Consider the following 27,123-nt stretch of genomic DNA (forward strand, 5'->3'; position numbering starts at 1 on the left):
CATAACTCACAAGGGTACCATACTAGAGGGCTTTAACCAGAGTCTCGGGTCTATTTAACCCCAGTTAAGAGGCCGACAGTTTCTTCCATTTTACGATATTGCCCTCGATTCATTTCCCAATTTACTTGTTTACCCATTTATGTATTCTGCAATGTATTTTATTTGCGATCAATTTGCTTTATTAGTCCCTTTACTTGTTAAAGTAGTGGATTTAGTCATATAACCTAATTTGATCATTTGTAGCTCAATAATTTTATTATTAATTATGTAATATGTTGAAATTGTAGATATAATTATTGTTTTTTAAAATTTATCATTTTAAATTTTCATAGCTTAGTCGTATTATTCATGTATTATTTGAGTCATTACTAAAATTTTAACATTTTAAAAATTAAATTAATTAACTTTAAATAAAAAACTAAATTCATAATTTATGTATAATACATGAACTATTGAATGAATATGATCTTTGATTTTAATTAAATTTTGCATGATCAATTCATTAATTTGGTCAAAGATCATGACCTAAATTCTTTTTGATCTGATTCAAAAAAATCACGATGCTACTTTTATTAACCACATATCCTTTTCTTGCGAAGGGAGATGGAGCAATACGTTTAACTAAGTTTGAATTGGATGAACTAAAGCATCCTTCTGAAAAAGAAGAAGAACCTTCGACGGTTATGCGTGATAGAGACAAACACCAGGATTCTTCGATGGCACGCTCTTTGCCAACAAATCCTATTATTGCCCCGCATAACATGTTGAAATCAGATGGACTGATCTCATTTAATAAACTCGAATATATGCAGCAAAACGGATGAACACCCTTGACGTAGCTCACGATATTGGAGTAGACGAACGACATCCATGCAATCCACCTCAATCAAATTCTTATGCGTATCGGTATTCCAATCATACGAGAGACCAACAAGTGCTCCCCGAGAATGGAACAAATTCCAATATTTTTTTGCAAATCTGAACCTCCAACTACCATTGAAATCTCGCAGCACGCCTCCACAAGAAGTGACACCATCATTTGATCGTCTCGCAACATTGGTGTTCAGCTTATATCAGTCTTCAACATGTGGAATCCAGTGAGTTGGTCTTTTAGCCAACTTCGACACCTTCGTAGTGGCGATAGTGAGACTCGCCCACACCTTACAAGACACCAACTGCAAGTGTTTGCTTCGCTCAACCATTGATCGTGCATCCTCCAATGAAGCCACAAGTTTTAATAATACATCGTCAAACATTAGAGTCAAATCACTGTTATCATTCGCGAAATAATTGAGATGTCGATCACATATCCTCCAATTTATCTTAAATTTAATTATTCATCAGATAAATTGCATTATAAAAAAATTTAATTCGATCAAATAAAATTCGAGTAAGAAATTATAGTCAGCTGTCATTAATATTTATTTTAATATTTTTTTTATTTCTTTGGCATTTGTCAAGAAATATTTGTTCCTACTTATATGGAAAGATTCTGATTTTCTCTACTAATAAAATACCTAAACGATTCCTATAGAATTAAACTATAGTTTTTTTTAACATATATTCATAAATTATTGCCAGCCATAGGATCCGACGGTTGAGACATCATTGACTAAATTGGGGCCCAGTTAACCACATCAGCAATCCACCTCACGCAAACAATGCGGCATCTTTTTGCACTCAAGTTGGTATCTGTCGTTACCACTCAACCAGAAGGCCGACAATAACCCGGAGATGAGTCCCTTTCCGTACCGCTTTCACGTCGTTTTACTCCAATTGAGAAAACGTTTTACATTTGTTTTAAACAAATTGATATTTTAACTGCAATTTATTTTTATGAGTTTAATTCTTATTTATTACTAATATGATGTTTTAACAAAAAAAACGTTAGATCTATTAGAAGAAGCTCTATGTTTTATGCTCCATTATTGATGACGAAAGAGAAAAAAAATTTAATGACAAATAATAAAAATAAAAACGAAATATAATATTATATATAATTTTAAGAAAAAAAAGGAGTTCAGTGACCAAATAAATAAAAATGTAAGACTAGATGAATGGGAATTAGATAATTTACTCTAATGAAAAAATAGTTTTTTTTATAAAAGCTAATCTTATTAAATAATAAAAATATTCAAAATTACAATAATGATTTACAAATATCATCGTAAACTTAATACATAATTGGATATTTTTCTATAATATTGAAATTAGTCACTTTGGATCATATAAAGACCATACATGAAAAAATCTAACTAAAATACTCAAACGAAAAATAGATACGAACAAATATGCTATATTGATAAACGAACCACAAAAAAATATTAAATTATTTAAAGATCACTGAGAATTGTAAATCCAAACCGAGTGTCGTGAGAAACTATCCAATAATGTAAAACTACATATACAAATTCAACCATAAGGTCAATAACAAAAAAGATCAACAAGATTACGAAAAAACCTCATATTGAGCAGTTGTGACATCGTCAAATCTAACCATGAGAAAACATAAAATATAAAGAACAACCAAATAAATGAAAAAGAATACGAAAAATATGCGACAAAGATAAAATTATTCTTATTAAAAAAATAAAAAATTAATAAATAGAAAAGATAACCGATAATCGACAATAAATATCAAAATTAATATCGTCGCCGACTAAACAAAATTAAAAAAAGAAAAAATTGATATGATTTATAAAAAAAAAGAGAAAATAACCTCAGTGACCAAAAATCTCATATAATATACGATTTTAACCAATTTTTTCGGATTTGTCAAAATGACCAACAAAATCGCAATGCGATCGCTAATTCGCAACGCGATCTCCATTATCGCAAATCAGTTTCCAGATTCGCAACGCGATTATGACTATCGCAATGCGATTTTCCCAATTCGCAATGCGATTTTCCAATTTCGCGTTGCGATTTTCCCAATTCGCAATGCGAATAAGTAAATCGCAATGCGAATTAGGAAAATCGCAATGCGAATACGTAAATCGCAATGCGAATCTTACTATCGCAATACGATTTACATAGCGCCATTCGTATTAACGCGTATTTTTTTCAAATTCCAAACACGAATTTTTTCTTAATATATCGGAAACTGAACCGTCCACAGTAATCGCAACTCATAACCTAAAATCACAACACTCAGTCCCATCTCCATCTCTCACTCTCTACGACGAAATCCGTCCCCATCTCCGAAGATTTCCGTCCCCATCGCCGATGAAATCCCTCACAACCATTCAAGGTCAGAAATCCCTCACAATCATTCAGAAATGAAAAATCAACCTCCGAGGGTTAGTTTTTTTTAATTATTTGTATTTTGAAATTTTTGCATTATTTTAGGTTTTTCATATTGAAATTGATGATAAGTTTACTGGTAATTTCAATAATAGATTAACCATTTCACTTAGATTTCTTATTAAATTCATTCGATTGATGCCAATACTGCTAAACTGTTTAGCCTGTGAAGTTAGTATTTATCTTTGTTTTGTCTTTTGGTTGAAGTAATGCAGAAGAAGAATAGTTTCGAGAATGAAAATCGCAACGCGGAAATAACTATCGCAACGCAAAATGAAAATCGCAATGCGAAACCAAAATCACATTATACAATAACGATTAACAAACACTATTTTTATATTAAGTTAAATGCCCAATTTCACTTAACATTTCTAAAAAAAAATATTTTGGTCTTAATAATTTACCTTTTTTTTTAAAAAAAATGGTATCTACAATAAAAAAGATAAAATTTCACCTAAAGTCATACTTTGTTACTACCGACTAATAATGTTGTCTATAGTTGACAATGAATTTAAACTCGATCCTTTTTTTGCATCATATGTCTGGACAATTTATTAAAGCCATCAAAAATTAAAAATTATTATAAATTTCATCTTAAATCTCTAAATATTTTTTTCATGTCAACATTTCCCTGTTAAAATCATTTTCCTAATTTTTCCTATAAATTACTTACGAGGTACGACTTCCTAATTCATGAATAATCAAAGTAACACGGTTGAACTTAATATGTTAAAAATTATTTTATTAACTTACTTTTTAACAATTTTGATTTCTTAAAAAATAAAAACGGATAATAACAATAAATCACATGTATTCAATATTAGATCTAAAGGTCGAATAATGCGTCAATCTAAAGATCCACTGATTTTTTTTATAATTTGAATGAAAATATTGAATTTAAGAAATAATTTTGAACTAAAAAATAAATATACTCGTTTATAAACAATATGAGATGGGCTTGGACTTTATTCAAGGATCAAGCCCTTTACCTACATGTCATACCCGGTTAATACAAAGGCAAAATACCGACATGTTCGGCTATACAATTAGGGGTGTGTAAACTCAGATATCAAATATGATCCGATTCAAAAAATTTGATATCCAAAAATTTCAAATACCTAGAATAGTGATTTGTATTTAATCATAAAAAAATCAAATATAATTATCTCTTATATATTTAGATAATTATGACGTGACCATGACAAAAAGCGATTCAATTTTTTAGGATTAAACCTTTCTTAAACATTTGGTTCGAATTGGGTCAAATTTTTGAAAGCACAATATTAAGTTTGATTAGTTTTAAGTTAATGATAATTTTTTTATCTGACCCATTAAAATAATATAATTATCTCTTATATATTTGTAGATACATGTAATATATATATATATATTATTGATGAGAATAATTTAGTCTCGGCGACTTCTAGCGGTTTATCTCCTCTGATTTGAATGAAAAGTTACAACTAGTGAGGTAACAATCATTGACCGATGTTTCTCTGTGAGAGATAATAGCATGAGGGGTAAATTGGAGTGAGGAAGGAGAAGAAAGTGGAAAAACCTTATTCTCAATTGTGGTTGTGATGTATTTATAGTGATCCTAGCTGATGGTATCAAACATAGGGTTATTATGATTACTCGTAAGTTAGCATTCTAAATAGATATAGTTATCAGATCTCGAATTTTACTTTGCTAGATAATGTGGGTCTATTAGAGGTATAGTCTATGCATTGTAGTTGGCTCAGAGGCTATGATACTATTATGCCTGGAGCATATAGATTGTTTGGATGCTTGATAAGCGAACTAAACTATTTGCATGTCTCAACTGACGAAGAGTTTACAACTTTAAGAGGTGACATTCGAAGGTATAATAAGTTGTCCCCCTTAATCGAGGGAATACAACAAAGTGACTTGATTCGATACTTATGGTGAAAAATACAATGATCATCTCTCAATTTTGTTCAAGAGCGGAGGCATCTCAACGTTCTTATTCTCAGGATAGAGACAACACATACTATTAATAGGAATAATTTGGACTTATCGGTTGTTAGCAGCGCACCTGTTCTGATTTGGGAGGAGAGCAAGAACGAAATCTAATATATGATGATAAGATATATTTACCATGATGACATACGAGTAGTTATAATGACTACATGCTTGATACCATCAGGAAAAATCACTATAAATACCTTTTAATCACAATTGAGAAGAGGGGTTTTCCACTTTTTTCTCATTCCTCACTCGTATCTTCTTCGATATGCTCTTATCTCTCTCGTAATGAAACACCAGTTAACGACCATTATCTTACCGTCCAAACTAAAAGGGATAAACCGATAACGGCCAATGAGACCAAATTGTTCACATCAATGTATAGGTTATGATCCACTTAGACAATGTAAAACTTTTTAATTTTATACAGATTTGGGATCATTGGATGAATGAAAATATATAGCTGAGATTGACTCCTTATTTTTTGTCTATTGAATATGTTTATCATTTCCTACTATTAATCTCAACCATATTTTTTCACTCACTTAACCGTCATAAATCTGTGTAAAACTAAAAGAATTTTACATTGTGTAACATGATTATATATATGGAAAACAATCTTATTACACAATGTAAAACTCTTTTAGTTATACAGATTTAGGACCGTTGGATGAATGAAAATAGATGACCGAGATTAATAGTATGAAATGACTCATGAGAATATATTCATTGAAAAAAAACAAGAAGTTAATTTCAACCATCTATTTTCGTTAATATAACGATCATAAATCTGTGTAAAACTAAAAGAGTTTCACATTATGTAAGTGGATTCTAACCATATATGTATTGAGACGAAACAATTTTTTATTCAAAAAATAAATTGATTTTTAAATTAAGTGAAACCTCCATAAATCTGAATCGAATCAGATGATAAATGAAAAGATAAAATATTCAAATCGACGAAAACCCGATCTAATTTATGCTAATCATACATGTACGTCGATGAGAAATCCAATTGCATAGTGTCCTCATCTATATGAAATCATAATGATAAAAAATGATTAAACTATCTCAAAACAGAAACCAATTTAGTTAACTCTGATAAAAAAATGGTCTCAAAATTCCTACATATTACTATCGTAATAATTTAATTTGTGCTCGTATTAACACATATTTTTAATGTATAGCATATGCATTTTTTAAAAACAAAATTAATACATTTTCCTTGTTATTTTTATCTTATTATTTTTTAATTTTGTCATTTTGGGCCTCGTTATTTTCAAGGCTCTTACTTCGTTTCCATTATCTATAGAAGGTTATTGGAGTCAGATAAATCATCGACAATTGATGCAGACCTTATCTAATTTTTTTAGTTATTATCCAATAACTGAGACTGAGAAAAGGCATTATCATCTACTTACGATTTTGTTATTCATGTGAAAATCACAATAGACCCCTAAATATTTTTTTACAACCCATCTTTCCTTAACCATTTTAAAAAAATAAATTTATCTTAACCAGATATCAACTCAATTAAAAATCATAAAAACTTGTAGACATTCATTTTCGCCCAGAGTTTTTTTTATTTGATTATATATATATATATATATATATATATATATATATATATATATATATATATATATATATATATATATATGTGTGTGTGTGTGTGTGTGTAGTAATATAGTTTGTGAAAATGTTTTTGACAAAATATAATATATAATTTTCAGAAAATGATTTTCGAAAATTTATATATTATATAATTTTTGAAAATATTTTTAAAATACATATATAATATTTTAGTTTTGAAAACATTTATATATTATATAGTTTTTAAAACATTTTTAAAAATTATATAATATATGGTTTTCAAAACATTTTTGAAAAAATTATATAATATATAATTTTAAAAACATTTTTTGAAAACTTATATAATATTTTTTTTAAATCATTTTTGAAAACTTTTTAAAGTATAATAAATAGTTAAAAAATGTTTTTGAAATATATGTTATATAGGTTATATTATTATTAGTATTGTATTTATTATTATTATTATTATTATTATTATTATTATTTTGTTTACTTTTCATTTTATTTCATTTTGTCCAGGGTCTATATGTCCAAAACGGTCAAGAGTCCAAGTCACGAACAAGGCCTGAACTAGCCCAAACAGTTAGGGTTTTCATGCTTGGGACCAGTGCCACTCAACATGTAACCGTCAGATCGAGATGGGATCAATGGCCAGGATTACAAAGCAACTAGGGTTTGTCTAACCCTTAAATGCGCAGCCAGATCCAGACCGTTGGATCTGACCCAATCCAACGGTCGAGATCAAATCCGGGAAGATTCCAGAAGCCTGAAAGCCACTAACGGCAGTATGATTCAACACCGAGATTTCCAGCCAAGGAAATCGGGACTAACCCATCCCGAAGTCCCCGGCCAACGACGAACATTACCATGATAATCGGAACCGATGAACGTCGGTGGTGGGTATAAATAACCCACCACAAATCGGACCAAAAGGGGGGAAAAATAATCAAGCCATCACCACCACGAAAACACCACTAGAGAACTCATAAGAGAAAACACAGTACACACGAGCCACAGAACCGAGGCCAAAACATCGGTCTACAATCGAGCATAACACAAGAACAATACACGAGAAACCATCTTAAGCCGAAACATCACAACACAGAAAACCAAAACACCGAACCAAAGCCAAGCACAACAACCCACGAAATCCAAAAAACCCACACAAGCCTATACTACACATCGCACAAAAAAATAGAAATACAAGTCACAAAGCAAACCACTCGCACAAGAGGTGAGGCTTCGGTCGTGGTGCTCGTCGGAAGAGGAGGGGTCACCGGGAATACGAACGGTTTAAGGGTAAAAATCGAAACTTTACACCTAGATCCACGCTGGTAGGGGTAAGTTTTGGTGTTTTAGGTCTCGGGTTTGGGTGTACGGGGTTAGAGGGAGTATTTTGCTAAGGTTCAGTTTGTTCGGTCGCCGGCAGCCGGGGTGTAGGCGGGCGGTCGTTGGGTTTCGGTCGACCATTGGCCGAGGAAGGCTAGCTGGGAGTATTCTCTCGTTTGAGAGATGACACTTCTGAGAAAATGAGAGAAATGAAGCATAATGGGGCTCATTTGGGCATTTATATACGGAGGACTAGAGTGCAAATAGAGGATTTTTAAATCCTCTCCGTGGTCCCTTTAACTTTGAGTCTCTTTACAATTCAGTCACTGTATGTAATTTGGCCTTATAATTTTCAATCTTATCAATTTGATCATGGTTCATATTTTTATATTTTACGAATTAACCCCCTAATTTTTTTCCTATTGCAGTTCACCTTTAGAATTCATTTCAGCCCATAAATTTCAATCTCATTCAATTTGATCCTTTTGTTGTTTTTATTTATCTTTTGTTTTCATCATAGGTATTATATTATTTATTTATTTATTTTATTTTTCTTCTAACTCATTTTTTTGTTCTCTTTAATATTTTTTTTTATTTATTTATTTAACATTTATTTTTATTATTATTTAGTTTTTTACTAACATTTTTTGTTTTTATAGAAGTACTCCAATCGATCAAAGGTAATTAATTCGAATCGAATATTTCAAATTTTAATTTTAATTTTTTTGCAACTAAGACAATCGACAAATTAATTGATACCGAAAGGGCGGTTCAAGGGTGTTAATCCTTCATTGACCGTAACCGACTTTTGAACTCGACATGTCTCTGGTGCAACGCAGATCATGTAAAAAATAGGGTATCCGATCAACCCATTTGTTTTAAAATAAATGATCGGTGGCGACTCTAATCCTATTCATTTCAAGTCGAAGCCCAATTCCGGGACCCAACCGAAAGGCGGTTACGACAAAACTATTTTAATAATAATAAATACTTTTTTTATTAAAAATTTAAATAAAATAGAACTATTTGGAAATTGAACATAAAACTATAGATTTATATATAGATCTTTATCTGAATAAAATTTTATAAATAAATTTAAATATTTTTAAAATATATATATAATAAATTTTAATATAAATATTAATATTATACGATCAAATGAAATTTTTATCGAGACACAGATCGACCGAACTAACTATAGCGTAATGAACTTCTAACTCCACACGTGGAAGCCAACAAAGCATGACACCGATGCTAATTAATAACACCACGAAATATTAACCAATGTATTCGTCGCTTTAAAAATCATAGCTTCGAAATCCATCGCCTCTCCAAAGCCAAACTCTTCTCTTTCGCCACGCCGGCGTATCATGGCTTTAATCACCCGAACCACAGCCAATCGACTCCCCCACCTGCTCTACGCTCAGCGTGCCCTCTCTATTCACACCACTACCCCTTCTCTGTCCTCCTCCGCCACGCCATCTACATACGCCCGCCCTTCTCCGCCGTCAACCTCTGGCCCTCCCACCGGGCTCTCTAAGCCTGCCGAATACGTGATCTCCAAGGTCGATGACCTCTTGAACTGGGCCCGTCGTGGGTCCATCTGGCCCATGACCTTCGGTCTCGCTTGCTGTGCGGTCGAAATGATGCACACCGGCGCTGCTCGCTACGACTTCGATCGCTTCGGTGTCATTTTCAGGCCCAGCCCTCGCCAATCCGATTGCATGATTGTTGCCGGCACCCTTACCAACAAAATGGCCCCTGCTCTCCGCAAGTATGATTTAATTTCATTTCCTAGGGTTTCGCTAAGATATTTAATTTAATAATCCTTTATTTTGATCTCTATTTTATTTAATTTAGCTAGTTCTTTTTTAGGGTCATTATATGCAGGTATAATTGCAAAATTTAATTCGTGAATCCTTTATTTGATCTCTGTCAAGGGCATATTTATAACTTGATTTGTGGCTGAATTCCTTTGATTTAATATGGGAGCAATTTTCAAATAATGAATATAATTATTTCTCTGAATTTGATGGGTTTTTTTTGGAGTATTTGATTAGTTTATTTTGAACTGAAAGCTACCCGGGGCTGTTTCTTATTAAACATTATGCACTTTTCATGCTCCCTTATATGAGAAACATTGTGGTTCGGTACACAAATTGTGAAGGTTTTATATATATATTGTCTATTCAACATATCGGTTTCCTTCTGATTTTGGGTGAATTTTGAAAGTTAAAAACATAAAGAACTATGGTTGCCATCATTTTCTTTCGGAAATCTTTTTATGCCATTAGCTTGGTGTGTAAAACCTGAGCTCAAGCTTGCGTGGCCCTGGGTAAATTTGTGTGATTTTACCAGGACATGGAGTGTTATGAAGAAGATCCATAGTTTTTCGAATATATTAATACATGTCAAGGTTTGTTATTGTTAGAGTGAGATGGCTTATTTGGCTTGTAATTTAGTCTCATAAGGACAATATGCTTAATGTGTGATGGTGAATCTAGAGTGGGATGTTCATGAGAAGTTTTGTTTTTTAATGTGACATGACATTTTTATTTTTTTTCTCCGTGTTTGTGCGAAACAAATGCAACCATAATGCTTTTACCCTTGCTGATATCTCACCCTCTGCCTTGAATTTAATGATTCTTAGTAGCTTTTCCCAAATCTTGTTGCTTGGCTTGGGGATTCTCTGTAATAGTGTGAATGACGACTTGGCAAAGACTCAATACCATGTCTATTCTACTTCTTCCTCCTTTCCTTAATATTTCCCTTTTGTTTTCCCAATCTTCAGTTAATACAGTTCTGATTTGACAATGGTATTGTGATCTTTGCAGGGTATACGACCAAATGCCTGAGCCAAGGTGGGTTATTTCCATGGGAAGCTGTGCAAATGGAGGTGGATACTACCACTACTCATACTCGGTTGTGAGAGGTTGTGATAGAATTGTCCCCGTTGACATCTATGTTCCCGGTTGTCCACCCACCGCAGAGGCATTACTGTATGGAGTTCTTCAATTGCAGAAGAAGATCAACAGGCGCAAGGATTTCCTCCACTGGTGGTCCAAGTAAGGATATCATGAGCTGTTTCCGGGATATTTGCAAAGAGTATGCAGTGTGAAGGACTATTAAATAAATCAATACTCTAGTGAAATGCCATGTAGAAGCTTTAGAACATAAAAGTCAATGAGGTTTCTATTTCTTGTATGGTGACTATACTTCATGTAATAATTGGAACTTCAGTTTCCTTGGACCGATCATCATGATTTTGTTCAGAGGATGTTTTATTTGCTGTTTTGAATTTAAATGGGTATGCAATTTGAATAATTTCATTTGTTTTCTTGTGGTATGTATCTGGGATTTGATGCTTTTTCCCGAAGAATATCGCCTTTTGAGTTCTGACCTGATAGGTCTTCATACGAAACAGGAACCCTAATCCTGCCATGAACAGATTTCCGTGCTCCTGTGGCACCAAAATGTTCTTGCAGGATTTGTGGAAGCAGTTGAGAATCTTCTGCAACACTTGCCGAAGTTACAATATTCGGCTTGCAACAAGTCTCTCGAGAAGAATTCCCTTTGTTCCGTGCCGGTGCTCGTCCAACATTTTGATGCCTGAACTGCTTCTGCAAAATTGTAATTGCCATAACTCACGTATTCAGTACTATACCATTCGCTGTTGATAGGTTCCGGACAACATTATTTAGACACCTCACTGCAGGATGAAGTAGAAGTTCTTGTGCATATTCATGTTTATCAACTGATGAAACGGAAAAAGAATAGTACTTGAGTCTTGATATGCTCATCAATACACACCTAAAAATCCTTGGTTTTCTTCATTATTTCTCGATAAGCAGCGGGTTCTCGCACTTATACGATATTCCGCAATACGCCACCACCTGTCCGACAACGTTTTCTGTCAGCAGTTATCTGTCCGCCACTAGATTGAACTGCATCCACCTGGAACCGTCGGGTTTCATCATACAATCCCGGTGGAAAAACAACAGGGAACACGAATGCCAGAACGAAAAGATAAAAGAAAGAGAGTGGCAAACAGAGCATGGCAAAAACTATACAATCAAACCAACCAAATGTACAACAGATTTGATAATGAAAGTTCTGGTTGTTTTTAACCGGTTTTTTCTGAGTTTGCTTTTCTTTCTTTAGAGTCTCATCACAATTTTCTTTATTCTAATTATATGGATTGATTAAACTGTTGAACTTAGGGAAAGATATTGGATTCGAATTTGACAGATTCTATTTCGAATCGATATAAGATCATTTTTTAAAAAGGAACCAAGTTCGGATCGGACTAAGTTAAGTTTAGAGTGAAAAATCTCAGAGTTAATACGTTTTTATTTTATTGAATAAAAATGAGAAGTGTCTGTATGTCTTGCCGGGTCTAGTTTGGCTAGATTAAGTTTTTGTCTAAAAAATCAGGCTGAGTTTTAAATATGTAGAGTTTCTCTAAAGTCACGTTGTGCTTAAATAGTCGAATTATAAACTTTTTACTTCAACCAACTAGTCCGATTAAAACCTAATAAATCCAACATAATTGAACACAAAGTGATCATCAAAACTCAAAATAATCCAAATTAATAATTTGTTAAATTTTTATGACTTGTGTTCCCGTCCCTATCTACAAAACTTGAACCTCGAACATGAATAACCCAAATATATAATAATTTTGTCTAAAAATGCTTAAAATTCGAGCTCGAATAATTTAAATTCAAAATTAATTTGAATCCAATATTAATTCTAACCTCAAATTAACCTAAAGTAAAAACTACCTAATCCAACTGTTATAAACAAGTCTTTCTCTCATCACAACCGTCAATTGTAAACAACTCCCAATGACCAGATCGACGGTCCAGATGCATTCACACGTCTCCTATCAAAATCTTCTTAGATAAATATCTCCGGGCACCGTTACGTTTTCCTTGACTTTCTATATTAGCTGCAACAATCTTGAATTTTGCATAATCATCAAAATCATGACAGCGATCGCCTCTGGTGTGATTCTAATCTTGTTTTCGTTGACCGGAATTGTCTCGGCCGGAAGAGATGATACCGGCGACGTACTCAGGTTACCGTCGGAAGCTTATAAGTTCTTCCAAGGAGGCGACAAAGATGAAACTGAGGGCACCAGATGGGCGATCTTGATTGCTGGATCTAATGGGTATTGGAATTACAGGCATCAGGTCGTAAATTCTTCCCGAAATCTCAACTTTTTTTTGGGTTTTCTTCTCTCTCTCTCTGACATGAATTATGAAAAATATTTATGATCATGTTTGAATGCCCACTGCGCTTCAATTAAGTTTAATTTTTTTGGGAAACTTTATGATGAATTTATTGCTTTTTGCTTCGTATGATGAATTTAGGTGCTAGAAGTATTTGAACTTTTGAGAAAATTAATTAAGTCTTCGAATTCCTTTTACATCCAATTAAATTATTATACTTTGAAATCGAACAATTCATCTCTTTAAATAATATTGATCATTAAGTCATTGAATTCCTCAAATGGTATTTTCATAAATTTGTTAATTTTTAAATAAAACATTTAAAATTTTCTTAAAAGAAATATGCAAAATTATGATACAACTGTAGTGTGTGATTCCCAATAAAAAAACGATAATACTTCACCGTCAAAATTTATTAAACGACTTAATAGATTCAATTACGCAGTTCATGTGTTTAATTGATTTAATTTTCATTGAAAATAGTGCAGGGGCTTAATTGATTATTTTTAGAAGTTTGAGGACTCCTTTATTTTTTTTCATAGAGATGTTAATTTTTATATGTTTCAGGCTGATGTTTGCCACGCTTATCAACTGCTGAGAAAGGGTGGTCTGAAAGAGGAAAATATAATTGTTTTTATGTATGATGACATTGCCTTCAATGAAGAAAACCCTAGACAAGGAATCATTATTAACAGTCCCCATGGCAATGATGTTTATAAGGGAGTTCCAAGGGTCTGTTCTTTTTCCCTGGTAAGATTATAAATTGTTACATTCCCTAATTTGTGTTCTTTTGCAGGATTACACCGGAGAAAATGTTACTGTTAACAACTTTTTTGCTGCTATTCTTGGAAACAAATCCGCTATCACTGGTGGTAGTGGCAAAGTTGTAGATAGTGGCCCCAATGATCATATTTTCATTTTTTACTCTGACCATGGAGGTCCTGGTATTCTTGGTTAGTTATCTTTAGCTTGCTCCTTAGCGTCATAGCTATTACTTCGAATTCTAGTATGTTTTTCGGCTTGAAACTTAATATCGGTTTGGAGAGTTGCTAATGAATGATCCGTCCATTGTGTGTTAATCCAGGAATGCCTAGCGTACCTTATCTTTTTGCTGATGATTTAATTGATGTTTTAAAGAAAAAGCATGCTTTGGGAACCTATAAAAGCTTGGTAATTTTTTTTCGTTTTAATATCAATCGGTTTCCGGATGCGTTATTCATCAGTTTATCACCATTTTTAGTGTCCTGTCTGCATGTAACTTTGTAGGTGTTCTATCTTGAAGCTTGTGAGTCTGGAAGTATCTTTGAGGGTCTTCTTCCAGAGGGTTTGAATATCTATGCAACGACAGCGTCAAATGCAGTTGAGAGTAGCTGGGGAACATATTGTCCAGGAGAGTACCCAAGTCCTCCCCCCGAGTACGAAACCTGCTTGGGAGACTTGTACAGTGTGGCTTGGATGGAGGACAGGTACGTATAAGTCCTTTTCATTTGCGCTTTAGAACATTGAAGCAGCGACATTTTTGAAGTTGAAGCTTATTGCTTATGTCTGTTTTTGAAAAATTTCCAAAAGTTGTACATAAATTAAAATCTTTATTAGATTCCGTGGCACCACCTTACTGAAGTTGAGAATTTGGTAAACAAATATAGGACGGAGGCAAAGCGGGAAAATATATTCTTCTTCTTATCGTACCACCGTATGGATTAAATTTAGGAAACCTTTTAAGGCTGAGGAATTGGCTTTTATTTTTTTCTGTTGAGTTACATCTCTTGGCATGTTCTGGTTTTTTGTTGAGCAGTGACATGCATAATTTGCGGACGGAGACTTTGCACCAGCAATATGAACTCGTAAGGCCTTTTTAAAATCTGCATTTGCTTAACACCTATGAGATCCGTCGTAAAAGTTCACGTCGCTGGCTTTTACAGGTGAAAAAGAGGACTAGCAATGGCAATACAGCATATGGCTCTCATGTCATGCAATTTGGTGATATAGGTATTAGCAGGGATCATCTCTTAGCATACTTCGGTACAAATCCTGCAAACGATAACTTCACATTTGTTGACAAGAACTCCTTGGTGCCACCTACAAAAGCTGTTAATCAACGCGATGCTGATCTTGTCCATTTCTGGTATAAGGTTTGTCTCTAATTTCTCTTGATTCGTTTTTGAACACACTAATTGATTGTTCCCATCAATTTTTAAATCTAATGAGGCACCATAATATATATATGTGTGTGTGTGTGCATACATAGATATAGGCTTTCTGTTTCTTTCTGATGCTCTTAGTGTGAATAACTTCAAGTCTCTAAGATATAAACACTTTGTTCCGTACATTTGAAAGCCGAATATACTAGTTTTCAGTTTCCATCTCACTCGAGCTATATTCGAACCCATCGTGCAGTATCACAAGGCACCTGATGGCTCGGCTAGGAAGGTTGAAGCCCAAAAGCAGTTTATGGAAGCCATGTCTCATAGGATGCATATAGATGATAGTATTAAACTCATTGGCAAGCTGTTATTTGGAATCGAAAGAGGACCGGAAGTTCTGAACACTGTTCGGCCTGCTGGTCAACCTCTTGTTGACGACTGGAAATGCCTCAAGAAAATGGTAAAAGATCTTGATTCTCGGCCTCTCTTCCATTGTTTTTTTACGGTATTCCAACATATAAAGATTCTCTGTTCATCGACACAGGTGAGAACCTTCGAGACCGATTGCGGATCACTGTCTCAGTACGGGATGAAACACATGCGTTCCCTTGCGAACATCTGCAATGCTGGGATACAGCCGGAAAAGATGGCCGAGGCATCAGCACAAGCTTGTGTCAGCATTCCTTCGGGACATTGGGGCTCCCTTGAGAAAGGGTTCAGTGCATAAAATGTAGCAGAATTGGCAAGCGTCAACTTTGATGATGTTGTACTGTATGCCGTAATGTATTTTCCTATGTACTTATTGTCCGAAGCTCCTTGAAATTTGATGATTATTCATGTGATTGCTTAATCTAAAGTAAATATAATTAAATTAATCACTTGTTTTAAATATATTCTTCGTCAAATTTAAATTATCACTATTCACAATTGTTCGAATATTATTATATCAAAATCATTTTTTATTCGAATTTGAATTATCTTACAAGCACAAGTACCTCATTTATAGCCCTAATCTCAATGATTGCTTCCATTTGTTTCTAAAACCCCGATTAAGCTACCGGAAATAAATTAGGGATGGGTATGGGTCGATAAAACAATAACTTAATTATAAAGAGAATATTATTGTAATTATCATTAAATATTATAAGAATTATATTATTATTTCAGGTTAGATAAAAAATATTCACTCTAAATCTATATCTAAATTTAAATCCGATTTAATATTATCCTTAAAAAATCTAATTGAATCTATTTTTTAAATAACCTTATAAAATTGAGTTGAATCATAATTCGGTCGAGTCTAAGGCTTAGTTTGTTTTCACTGTGCAACCTCTTCAGACCTCTTATGTATGCGTCGCGCAGACCACGCGCAGACATTAGGCTTCGCAGACCGTTTGTTTTTTAGAAGACAGAAGCTCTTCTAACGTCTGCGCGAGTTCTTCTTGTGCAGACATGGTTTTATGTCTTCAAAGGTCTTCAAACCTCTTCAAGAATAATTATAAAATATGGTTATTTATTAAAATAATTTTAAATAATTTAATAAGGTTAATTATTTTAAAATAATTTATTTTAAAATAATTTATTTTAAAATAATTTATTTTAAAATAATTTATTATAAAATATGGATTGATTTATTTTAAAATAATTTATTTTAAATAATTTATTAGTATAGATTTATTTATTTTAAAATATGGATTGATTTATTTTAAATAATTTATTAGTATAAATTGATTTATTTTAAAATATGGATTGATTTATTTTAAATAATTTATTAGTATGGATTGATTTATTTTAAAATATTGATTAATATATTATTGTAGTTGTATAGATTGATTTATTTTAAATAATTTATTAGTATGGATTGATTTATTTTAAAATATGGATTGATTTATTTTAAATAATTTATTAGTATGAATTGATTTATTTTAAATAATTTATTAGTATGGATTGATTTATTTTAAAATATGGATTGATTTATTATTGTATTTGCATGGATTGATTTATTTTAAATAATTTATTAGTATGGTATGATTTATTTTAAATAATTTATTAGTATGAATTGATTTATTTTAAAATATGGATTGATTTATTATTGTAGTTGTATGGATTGATTTATTTTAAATAATTTATTAGTATGGATTGATTTATTTTAAAATATGGATTGATTTATTTTAAATAATTTATTATTGTAGTTATATTGATTATTTAAATTTTAGTATTATAAAACTAAAATTATTTAAATCTCAATATTGCAAAACTCTTTTAAGTTTAAAAAATCAATTTATTCATATTTCAGTTCATTTTAACAATATGCAGACTTTAAAAAATAAACAATCTTATTCTTGCAGAATGCATACTTTTGATCTATATCTTTTACTACAAATATCTACAAATATAATCTACAAACTACATACCTTTTACCTTTAGAAAAAACAAACAACACTTAAATCTATACTATCCGTAAATCAAACTGCTCAATCACTATCTGCTGCCACATGGTATAGTGAACCAATGTCAAAGATGGGCACAAAATTTCAAAAATAAAGTTGGGAAGGCGCGATTACCTATTGATTCAGAAGTCAGCCATGAATTACTAAATTGCCCTACAAGAGTCAAGTTGAGATATTCGGGTCGGGGGGACCCGTCTTACATTTAACCATGGTTAGTTAACCAACAATAGTAAACTTGTTGCGCGGTTGTGCTAAGCACTACCTCACCCGGCAGCGACAAAATTAAAATAGAACAAAAAAGTTGTGAAAAAAATATTAGGAAAAATAATAAAATAATTATTCATGCGTTGTTTGAAGATTCCGCTAGATCTACTAACGCCGTGAGTTAAAGTTGAAGGGTAGTAAGGGACAAGTATTTGGTCAAATTGCATACAAGGTCCTTCTACTGTGAATCTTTGATGGACTAATCCTTTTCTTTTTAAAAATGTGTGTTTTTCTTTTTCGAGTTTTAACTATTTCAATATTATCTTTATCAAATAATAGGCACTTAGGTTTTAATCTTATGATGAAAGGACACATATATTGATTTTTTTAAAATTATAAAATTCTATTAAATTAGAATAAGGGCAAAGTATATCAAAGGTCACCAAATTATGTTAAAATGATTAGTTTCATCATTAAAATTTTAAAATTACAAAATAAGAATTGTAACGTCATAATAGTTGTAAAAACTGATAAATTTGATGAATATCTTATAAAATTTTATCAATTTTAATGATAATTCTATTTCCATAACTTTTTTATAATGTATATTCTTTAGTGAGATTAATTTTTTTATATTATCTTTATAAAATAATTAGACATATAGATTTTAATCTTGTGATGAAATGATAGATATATTGATTTTTTTTTGTAAAACTGAAAAATTCTATAAAAACATAATAAAAGTAAAGTATACTAGATATAATTAAATTATACTTAAATAATCATTTTCTCCTAATTTTGTAAAAAATTACAAAATAATAATTGATTGTATTGATTATTACATAATTTTTGAAAATTCAGTAACCAAAATGATCATTCGAAAATAGTTCAGTCACCTTTGGTGTACTGTAAGTCTGTAACCTTATAATGATTAGACTGAATCGAAAAAACCATATAATACAAGACTTTCTGTACAGTTTGACACAAGAAAATCCCGTAACGAGAATCATAAGATAGACTGAGTTAACGGTTCAAATTTAGGGTATGTGATAAGAACCGTTGGATCAAAGATGAACGGATTGGATATCTCGGTGATGAAACTTTTGGTGGTGTAACGGAGGGTGAGAAAGAGGTATAAAGATTGGGGTCTTCGTAAGGGAGAGAGAGTATTTCGTTTTTATGATTTCTTTGTATAACTTCTTTTCCTTCTTCTTTGTCTTTGCTAATTTGCTTCTACTTTATTTTTCTTCTTCTTTCTCGTGAACCAAACAGAAAATTCCTGAGGGAAAAAAAAGAAAGAAAAAATTAAAAGCTGACGTGAATTTATAAATATATGTTGAGGATCTAAAAGCGAGCGAAACAAAGAGAGACGGCGGAGACGAGAAATTGTTGGGTGTGTATGATTTGAGAGCGGAGATTGTGTTTCTATTTTGATTTGTTCTGATGAATTCTCGTTGTCTATTTCCAATGGATAATTTTATTTTCTTTTTTATGCAGATACAATCGAAGAGGTTGGAGGAAAGTTTTTGCAGGTTCTGGAAACTAATCGTGAAGATTTCTTTTGTTTTTGTTCAAGTTTTTTGAGAATCCGTAAGAAAAGAAGCCTGTGAACGAAGTTCAAGAGATTTGCAGCTACCGCCATGTTCAATTCTTCTCTGGAAATAATTTTGTTTGATTTTTGTTTGGCAGATACATTTGGAAGATTACAGAGCTGTTTTCTGGAGAAATTTGGACTGAATTCATCTGCGGATAAGCAGATCAATTGCTGACATATTCAAAGGATTTAGAATCTTGTATCACAAGAAAGTGCGGAGAATAGGCTGCAAATGTCATTATTTTGTTGAAATACAAAGTAAATTTGTGTTCATAACCATAAGACTGAAGCAAAGTTGTAACGGCAAGGCTGAGTGATTTCAGGTATGAGATAAGATCAGGAATCTGACTATCTGAATACCGATTCTAAATCCACCTCAATTGACTCGCCATTGATACACAGACCAAGCTTTTTGTTATTGTTTTCTTCTCCTCAGCCTCTTTTTTTTTTCTTCAGAAAACTCAGTGTTCTACCAAATGGTTTTCTCAAGTTTGGATTTGATTGAAAATAGGAGTTTTGTTTGACAGAGTTGATGTTTTTCTCGAGAATGTTAACATCTCTTTGGAGAGAATTGTGATTCCTTGTTCTCAGATTTCAATTTCACTTTGGAAGTGTTGTTTTTTGTTTTCATTTTCTCAAAATTTGAATCGCAAGTTTCTTCATAATCCGTAAATGGATATTTTCAAACTATGTTAAGAAGAATTTGATCTGTTCCGCTAAGATTTTTTCCCAGTTTATTGAAATCTTTGTTTGGTTTTTATTTCGCTTGCTTAAATCTCCACTAAGATTTTTTCTTCTTTTGCTGTGATGCTCCCCGGATTCTGTTGATTTTTCATCTCGTTTCTTCGTAGCCAATGACTTCCCGTTTGGTTACGGGGAAACCAAGAGAAAATTACTTCTACCAAAGACATCTTCGCTCACTCTGTTTCGTCACTTTTAAAAACTTCCTCTTCGTGCACTTCCTTAAAGTAATCTTCAGCTTCTCATCAGTGTTCTTTTTGAACTGAAAATTTTCCGTGAAAATTCCCAGACGTCCGATGCACATATTCCGGTGATCATCTACGGCAACTGTTGCTTGAAATTGCGTGAACGTTTTAACAGAAGTGAGTATAATTCTTTCTTTTCTTATCCTTATCGGCTCTTTCACTTTATTTCTGAAATTAAATCAAAAACTTTTTCCAAAATTATATTTATAATTCTCAATTTTCACTTTCATGATGGGATAGGTGTGCACGAAAGAATGGAGAAGGACTCATTAAGGAACAATAATAACACTGGTATTGGTAGTAGCACCAACTACAGCAGAGACAGAGCTGCCGGAGCCGGAGTCGACGGCGGGTTATTAAGATCCAGCTCGGATCCGGCCAAGCAAACGGCGTCGTCTTCTGCTTTCGTTTTGCAGTGGGGAAATCGGAAGCGTCTCAGGTGTATGAAGATCCAGGTCAAAGACGATCAGTCTGGACCGGTTAGTCGAACCACGGTTCGAGTCGACCGCCGAGTCGTGAGGGCCGACATGGATTCTTCAAATCAGCCAAGCAATAACAATCACGGGAACGGATATTTTAACCTCCGTCAACGGCCTGCTTCCCCTCAAGCTCCGCCACCTCAGCGCATTCTCAGGTACGTTGTGAAATTTACGTTTTTACACTTCTCTCAATGGGTGTCGGACGCGTGTAACATACGTTCCTTTCTGATTGGTTGGTTTTGTATGTCTGGCTTTTTATTTCACTTGTTTTTGCGTTAGGTTTTTTGTTTAATTGGGGCGAGAAAGTTTTCATAATGCGGATATTTTAACATACGCTCCTTTAATTTTTTGCATTCTCAGGTCCCACTTAACTTGTATGCCTGAAATTCTTAAAATAATCTTTTTTATTTTAAAATAAAATAGATTAATAGTATAATATTTTTAGAGAAAATAATATTGTTTTTTGATAGCGTGTTATTAGCCTAAAGATGTCTTTTTTTAAAATATTATTCTTCTAATTTCTTTTAGAGGTATATTATTTTCATAAATTAATTTACTGATTTGCACTAGTTAAATTGACTAAATATATGGTTTAAAATTCGTTTATAATATGTAAAACTCATTAATTTTAGATTAATTTAGCATTAGTAGTCGAGACTAGAATATTTACATTATTTTTCTTTTTTTTTACCTGTTACAATTTATTTATTTTCAATTTTTATATTTTTTCCTTTATATTTTTCTATAATTTTTATATTTTTTTGGGACACATTTCTATATTTTGAAACCATATACACCAAGTATATATTAAAAACATAGGTATGTGACTATTTTATGTATACTTCTTATAAAAAGTTAGATAAATTATAATATATATGAATTAGAATACAAATTTGATCAATATATTTTAAAATATTGAATTTAAAATTTATTAATAAAAGAAATAATATTAAACCACGTCATTATTTGTTTTTATTTTCGTCCGGCTCTATTGTCATTCCCGATCTTCGTATAAAGATAATTTTTTAGGGCATAATAAGTCGTTGGATCTAAGGATAGATTGAGGAGTATCTATTTTTCTATTAATCATCAAATTTTTATTGCAAAAAATTATAATTTTAAATTATTAATATAATTTTTTAAATTTATATTCTCTAACATAAAAACTTATATTCGTCTCTAGCTGGATCTGATCAAAGGTTGGATGATATGTTAATTGACTTTTTTTTCCCTCCAAGAATGGATAAGCTTGACACTTGGTTGCCATTGACTCTCCTAAAACCTAAACAAAGTTTGGATAGATATTTTTCCAGATGGGCCTGTCGACTAGTTGGTGAATGCATATAATGGGTCTCTCTCCTATATAAATAAACAACATTTCAGCCTTAGATTTGCTATCTAACATTTCATCATTGTATGATTTGATGCATATTCAGGGCTGAATTATTTTTCTATTAGGCTCATATATATTCGTGCACTCTCCAATTTGGTCAGGTGGGCGCCAGTGTATGGTTCTGGAGAAAAGGAAATAAAAACTCATGGTGAGTTTATGAAAATGGAGCCTTATGTGTTTAGGGTTTTTTGTTAATTTTTTGGTAGATCTGACTGAAAGCCACCAGGTTCTTCATGCTAATCTAGTGAGCATACATCTTTCTATAGATATAAATATAGGAAATCCACTAGGATCTTTTAGCAAAGTTTTCCGTGGTTGCTTCTTGAATCTCCATCTTTTCATTAACTGGGAAAAATATTGTTATTGTATTGAGATATCAGATATTCGGATTATAAAATTTATTAATTCTACATAAAATAATAATCTTCAAATGAATATAATTAAGACGACTGATATTAAAATAAAATTATTATTTTTTTATGAAAATTGATAAGTATAAAGGTTAATATGTATGTTTAAAGTTTTAATTTCAGTTATATATTTAGATTTATTGTTATTAATGATTTCTATTGTGTAATCGAATCTTATGTAAGCAGGATAAGCATGGGTTGGGGTTGTCAACCCAACTTGAATATTGTATTCATCTATTGTTATATAAGATTTTTCACTCTAAATTCAACTCAATTTTATATTTAAAAATATTAAATCTTACCTAAAATTAAATTTCAAAGAATAATTCTATAGAGTTAAATTGAAACTTGTCAGATCCAAATGTTATACTCATTCTAATCTTACGTGTATAAAATATACTGATTGTTTTTTATGTTACCTACTGATTTTTCGTAAGCGTTTTAATCTATAATATTTTTTACAAGTGGATCTCATCTCATCATGTGTAGCAATTAAAATATTAATTGAAGATATATGATGATAGATTGATATTGCTTTACATTTGATAGTTATTATTAATTGATGCTCTTTTCTTTGAGTAATTTACTAATATATATATATATATATATATATATTAATATTAGTTATTATCGTTTTCTCGATTGTTATTTATCCTGCTCGATACAATTGATAGATTGTTATTATTTCCTGTCTCTGAACCTTATCACAGCCGATCCCAAACCCGAGCATCCGTGGACTTCTTGGAAAACTTCAACCATGCAAAAATAGACAGTTACCTCACCATATGTCTACAAATAGTCTGTTTTGATCCCCAAATCCTCTTTAAGCCGTCCGATCAGAAATTAGATTTGGAAATCTGGTCCCACTTTCTAATACCAACCTATATCTCACCGTAAAGGCAAAAAAGGAAAGAAATGCCTTTAATCCAACGGCCATAAATTCACCTGCGCTCCTTTTAACAACTCTTACTTAAAACCCAATCTCAAAGTCTCACCCTTTAAGAAAGCCAATACTTTCAACAACCGATCTAGAAGTCTAGATCACTCAAAAGGTTATATTAGTAAATTCGGTATTTACAATTTTTGTTTCTTCAAAATTTACTGTAGTTGATTTATTTCTTTAATTTTTGTTTTTTATATTCCTTTTGTCTTTTGTATTCTTATTTGGGAATTGTTGATGTAAATGATTTTTCCAGGAACTCTGAGAATTCCAGTGCTATGAGAGGCCAAAGCAACGGAGCAGCTGTTAGGGGATTCGCCTCGCCAGATAGGGGTGCGCACGATAAGAGAGTGGGTGGTAACAACCATAATAATAACCACCACCAGCTCCACCAGCGAAGCAGCCACAACAACCATGATAACAACCACCACCACAGCAAATCAGCGGCGTCTTCCGAGATGGCTCACGACAGCAAAAAGGGAGGCTCGTCTTCAGGAAGCGGCGAGGCAGCTGCTCCGCCCATCGTTTGGCCTCCGAAATTCGTGATCGCTTTGACGAATAAAGAGAAGGAAGAGGATTTCATGGCCATCAAAGGATCTAAACTGCCACAGAGACCCAAAAAACGAGCGAAATTCATTCAACGAACTCTCAACGTAAGGTCTCTCACTCTTTTCCTTGAATTGAATCGAAATTCCTATTTTAAATTTGACGCGAATTGAATATTTAGTCATTAGATTAGAGCAGATTTCGATTCGAAAATAAGATTAATTTTCTATATATTGGGGAAAGTCTTGTAGACGACTTTCAAGACTTATAGCAGGGGAGAACTACCCGTTGAATTTCAGGTCAAATAGAAAACCTTTTAGAGTACCTAAAGTGTAAGTGAGTGAAACATAGTTGTATACGTGTCATCCAATGAGTGGATGAAACCTAACTTGGAAAGGCTGTGACCCATAATGTTTTGCGTTGTGTCGTGTACTACTATGATGTATTTGCGCAATGCACGCCAAGGACCAGGGATGATAATTTGATTCTAATCCGTTATGATCTTATAAGTTTATTTCTTAAAAACTAGTTTAGATCAGGTTTAATTTTGTGAAGGAGAAAGCGGAGTTAGATTTAAAGTGAAAAATATTGATTCGAGAATAGTAGTAGAATTGATCTTTATATATATATAAATTGAGGATCTTATAATTATTATATTATTTATTTATATATTTTCTCAAATAAGTTTTAATCGAATAAAATAGAGGATTTTTATATTTGGATAGAATTGAATCCAAGTTTTTTATCCTAAAGTTTGAGTTAGATTTTAGATTAATTCTTTTTTAAATTAAGGTCAGGTATCAAGCGAGGAATATAATTTTTAGATTGGGTTCAACTTAGTCCAACTTAAACCGACGCAACACAGATAATTAATTAAGGAGGGTGGTGAAGGGTTTTCTTGTTTAGGAAGACTTGAACCGGTTTCAATGGGACGATTCGAGTGATGCTAGTTATTAGTTGGGTAAACTACACTTTTGGTAACTGAACTTTACTCTCTCTCCTAGTTCATTCATCGTACTTTCATTTTTTTTAATTTACTCACTAAATTTTATAAATTGAATTTTTTTGTTACTCTTCCGTTAAATAATTAACGGTGTTATAATATGGTTGTATTTTAATTAAAACGATGTTGTTTTAGTCTAAAATTTAATTTTTTTTTCAGGAATAAAAAACGACTTCGTTTTGATTAAAATACAGTCATATTATAACACCCTTAATTATTTAAGGGCGGAGTGACAAAAAAAATTCAATCTGTAAAGTTTAGTGAGTAAATTGAAAAAATTGAAAGTACAGTGAAAAAAATAGGAGAGAGGGTAATGTTCATTTACCAATCATGTAATTTACCCTTGTTAGTTTTGTAAGTGAAGAGGAAACGGACAAAATAGGGCACACGAGCCAAGCGGGCATTGGTCGACCCATCGTTGTTTCTGTGAATATGCTGTTATTGTAGGGTTTACTTTTTTGCATAGTTGAATAGTTGTCTTCCCGGGGTGGTCCACAATGTGATGCATAAAAAACACAAAGCACCAACTATTATTCCTTTTTTTTTCAACACTATTGGATCACGCCTAATTTAGGTGAATGCACTGTGATGCTGAAAATACAAAACTTTAATAGGTTTTGATCTTATAAAATCGTATTTGAAATTTGGATTCTAGGAGTGTCGGTACTGTTTTTGTGAAAGAAAATCAAAGTCGAGGTGGAGTTTGGTTTGCCTCTCCCGGTGCCGACCTATGAGTACATAAAATTCGGATAGATTCTATTATCGTCTTGTTGAGATTTTAAAATTCATAGTTCAGAATTTTGTTGATGTGATCATCTTCGGCACTAAAAAAATCATTATGCATAGTTTTTTTTTTATAAGAAATACGTAAACCATTGTTTAATATTTATATTTAAGCCTTAAAAATTCTAATCCCGAAATTATTTTTGTACAGCTGGTAAGTCCGGGGGCGTGGCTATGCGATCTATCCCTCGAACGATACGAGGTCAGGGAGAAGAAGATCACAAAAAAGGTATCAAAATAAGTAGAATTCTATTGTGGTTGAAATAATATTATTGGTTTTTCGAGTTATTTCTCGGATCGAATCGATGTACGGTAACAATATCATATATAATTGTTCGAGTCCGTTCGTGATTTATAAATGATTAATCCAAGTATTAAATTTTAAGTTTGACACTTATTTTAAGCATGTACAACCTTCTTCGTCGATGCTCGTTTTTGAGTTTAATGGGTGCATTTATCTGAACCTGAAGTGGTTAAAATGTAATGTTTGCAGAGACCAAGAGGATTGAAGGCAATGGGAAATACTAATATGGAATCGGACTCCGAATAAGACGGAAGCCTTTTTCGCGGAGGAGCAGTTTAGGCGTGGATCGAGTATCGGAATACGATGCCCTGATGAAACGTTGAAGGTAAGATGGTCTTTATGTTGAAGATGACAAGAAGGATATGAAGTGGTGTAAATGAGGACAGGACCCTTTGAGATGAATTAAAAAGAATGAAAAATCAAAGCCAAATTTTATTTTCTA

At 32.4% G+C, this 27,123-nt stretch overlaps 3 protein-coding genes across 5 annotated transcripts; all 3 read left to right on the forward strand.

Moving 5' to 3' along the window:
• Positions 1–9,514: 9,514 nt before the first annotated feature.
• Positions 9,515–11,540, forward strand: LOC120150053 (NADH dehydrogenase [ubiquinone] iron-sulfur protein 7, mitochondrial). The gene is made up of 2 exons (XM_039162755.1): positions 9,515–9,985; positions 11,046–11,540. Exons 1-2 carry the CDS (start codon positions 9,582–9,584, stop codon positions 11,278–11,280), a joined length of 639 nt encoding a protein of 212 aa, XP_039018686.1. The 5' UTR covers positions 9,515–9,581; the 3' UTR covers positions 11,281–11,540.
• A 1,629-nt stretch (positions 11,541–13,169) lies between these two features.
• LOC120150049 (vacuolar-processing enzyme-like) lies at positions 13,170–16,403 on the forward strand. Its single transcript, XM_039162750.1, has 9 exons — positions 13,170–13,406; positions 14,013–14,177; positions 14,242–14,398; positions 14,530–14,615; positions 14,712–14,911; positions 15,241–15,289; positions 15,368–15,577; positions 15,843–16,049; positions 16,134–16,403. Exons 1-9 carry the CDS (start codon positions 13,200–13,202, stop codon positions 16,314–16,316), a joined length of 1,464 nt encoding a protein of 487 aa, XP_039018681.1. The 5' UTR covers positions 13,170–13,199; the 3' UTR covers positions 16,317–16,403.
• Positions 16,404–19,433: 3,030 nt separating this feature from the next.
• LOC120150052 (probable serine/threonine-protein kinase DDB_G0282963) lies at positions 19,434–27,123 on the forward strand. 3 transcript variants are annotated; one of them, XM_039162754.1, is made up of 9 exons: positions 19,434–19,636; positions 19,741–19,833; positions 19,933–20,160; positions 20,868–20,940; positions 21,064–21,457; positions 24,302–24,698; positions 26,529–26,606; positions 26,871–26,934; positions 26,990–27,123. In XM_039162754.1, exons 5-8 carry the CDS (start codon positions 21,078–21,080, stop codon positions 26,925–26,927), a joined length of 912 nt encoding a protein of 303 aa, XP_039018685.1. In that variant the 5' UTR covers positions 19,434–19,636; positions 19,741–19,833; positions 19,933–20,160; positions 20,868–20,940; positions 21,064–21,077; the 3' UTR covers positions 26,928–26,934; positions 26,990–27,123. The 3 variants fall into 3 exon arrangements, with proteins under 3 accessions (XP_039018685.1, XP_039018683.1, XP_039018684.1); XM_039162752.1 differs by lacking the exon at positions 20,868–20,940 and having other exon boundaries at positions 19,436–19,636; XM_039162753.1 differs by lacking the exon at positions 20,868–20,940 and having other exon boundaries at positions 19,436–19,636; positions 19,741–20,160.

Source organism: Hibiscus syriacus, unplaced genomic scaffold, assembly GCF_006381635.1.
Source record: "Hibiscus syriacus cultivar Baekdansim isolate YM2019G1 unplaced genomic scaffold, ASM638163v2 tig00111013_pilon, whole genome shotgun sequence".
NCBI classification, from domain to species: Eukaryota; Viridiplantae; Streptophyta; class Magnoliopsida; order Malvales; family Malvaceae; genus Hibiscus; species Hibiscus syriacus.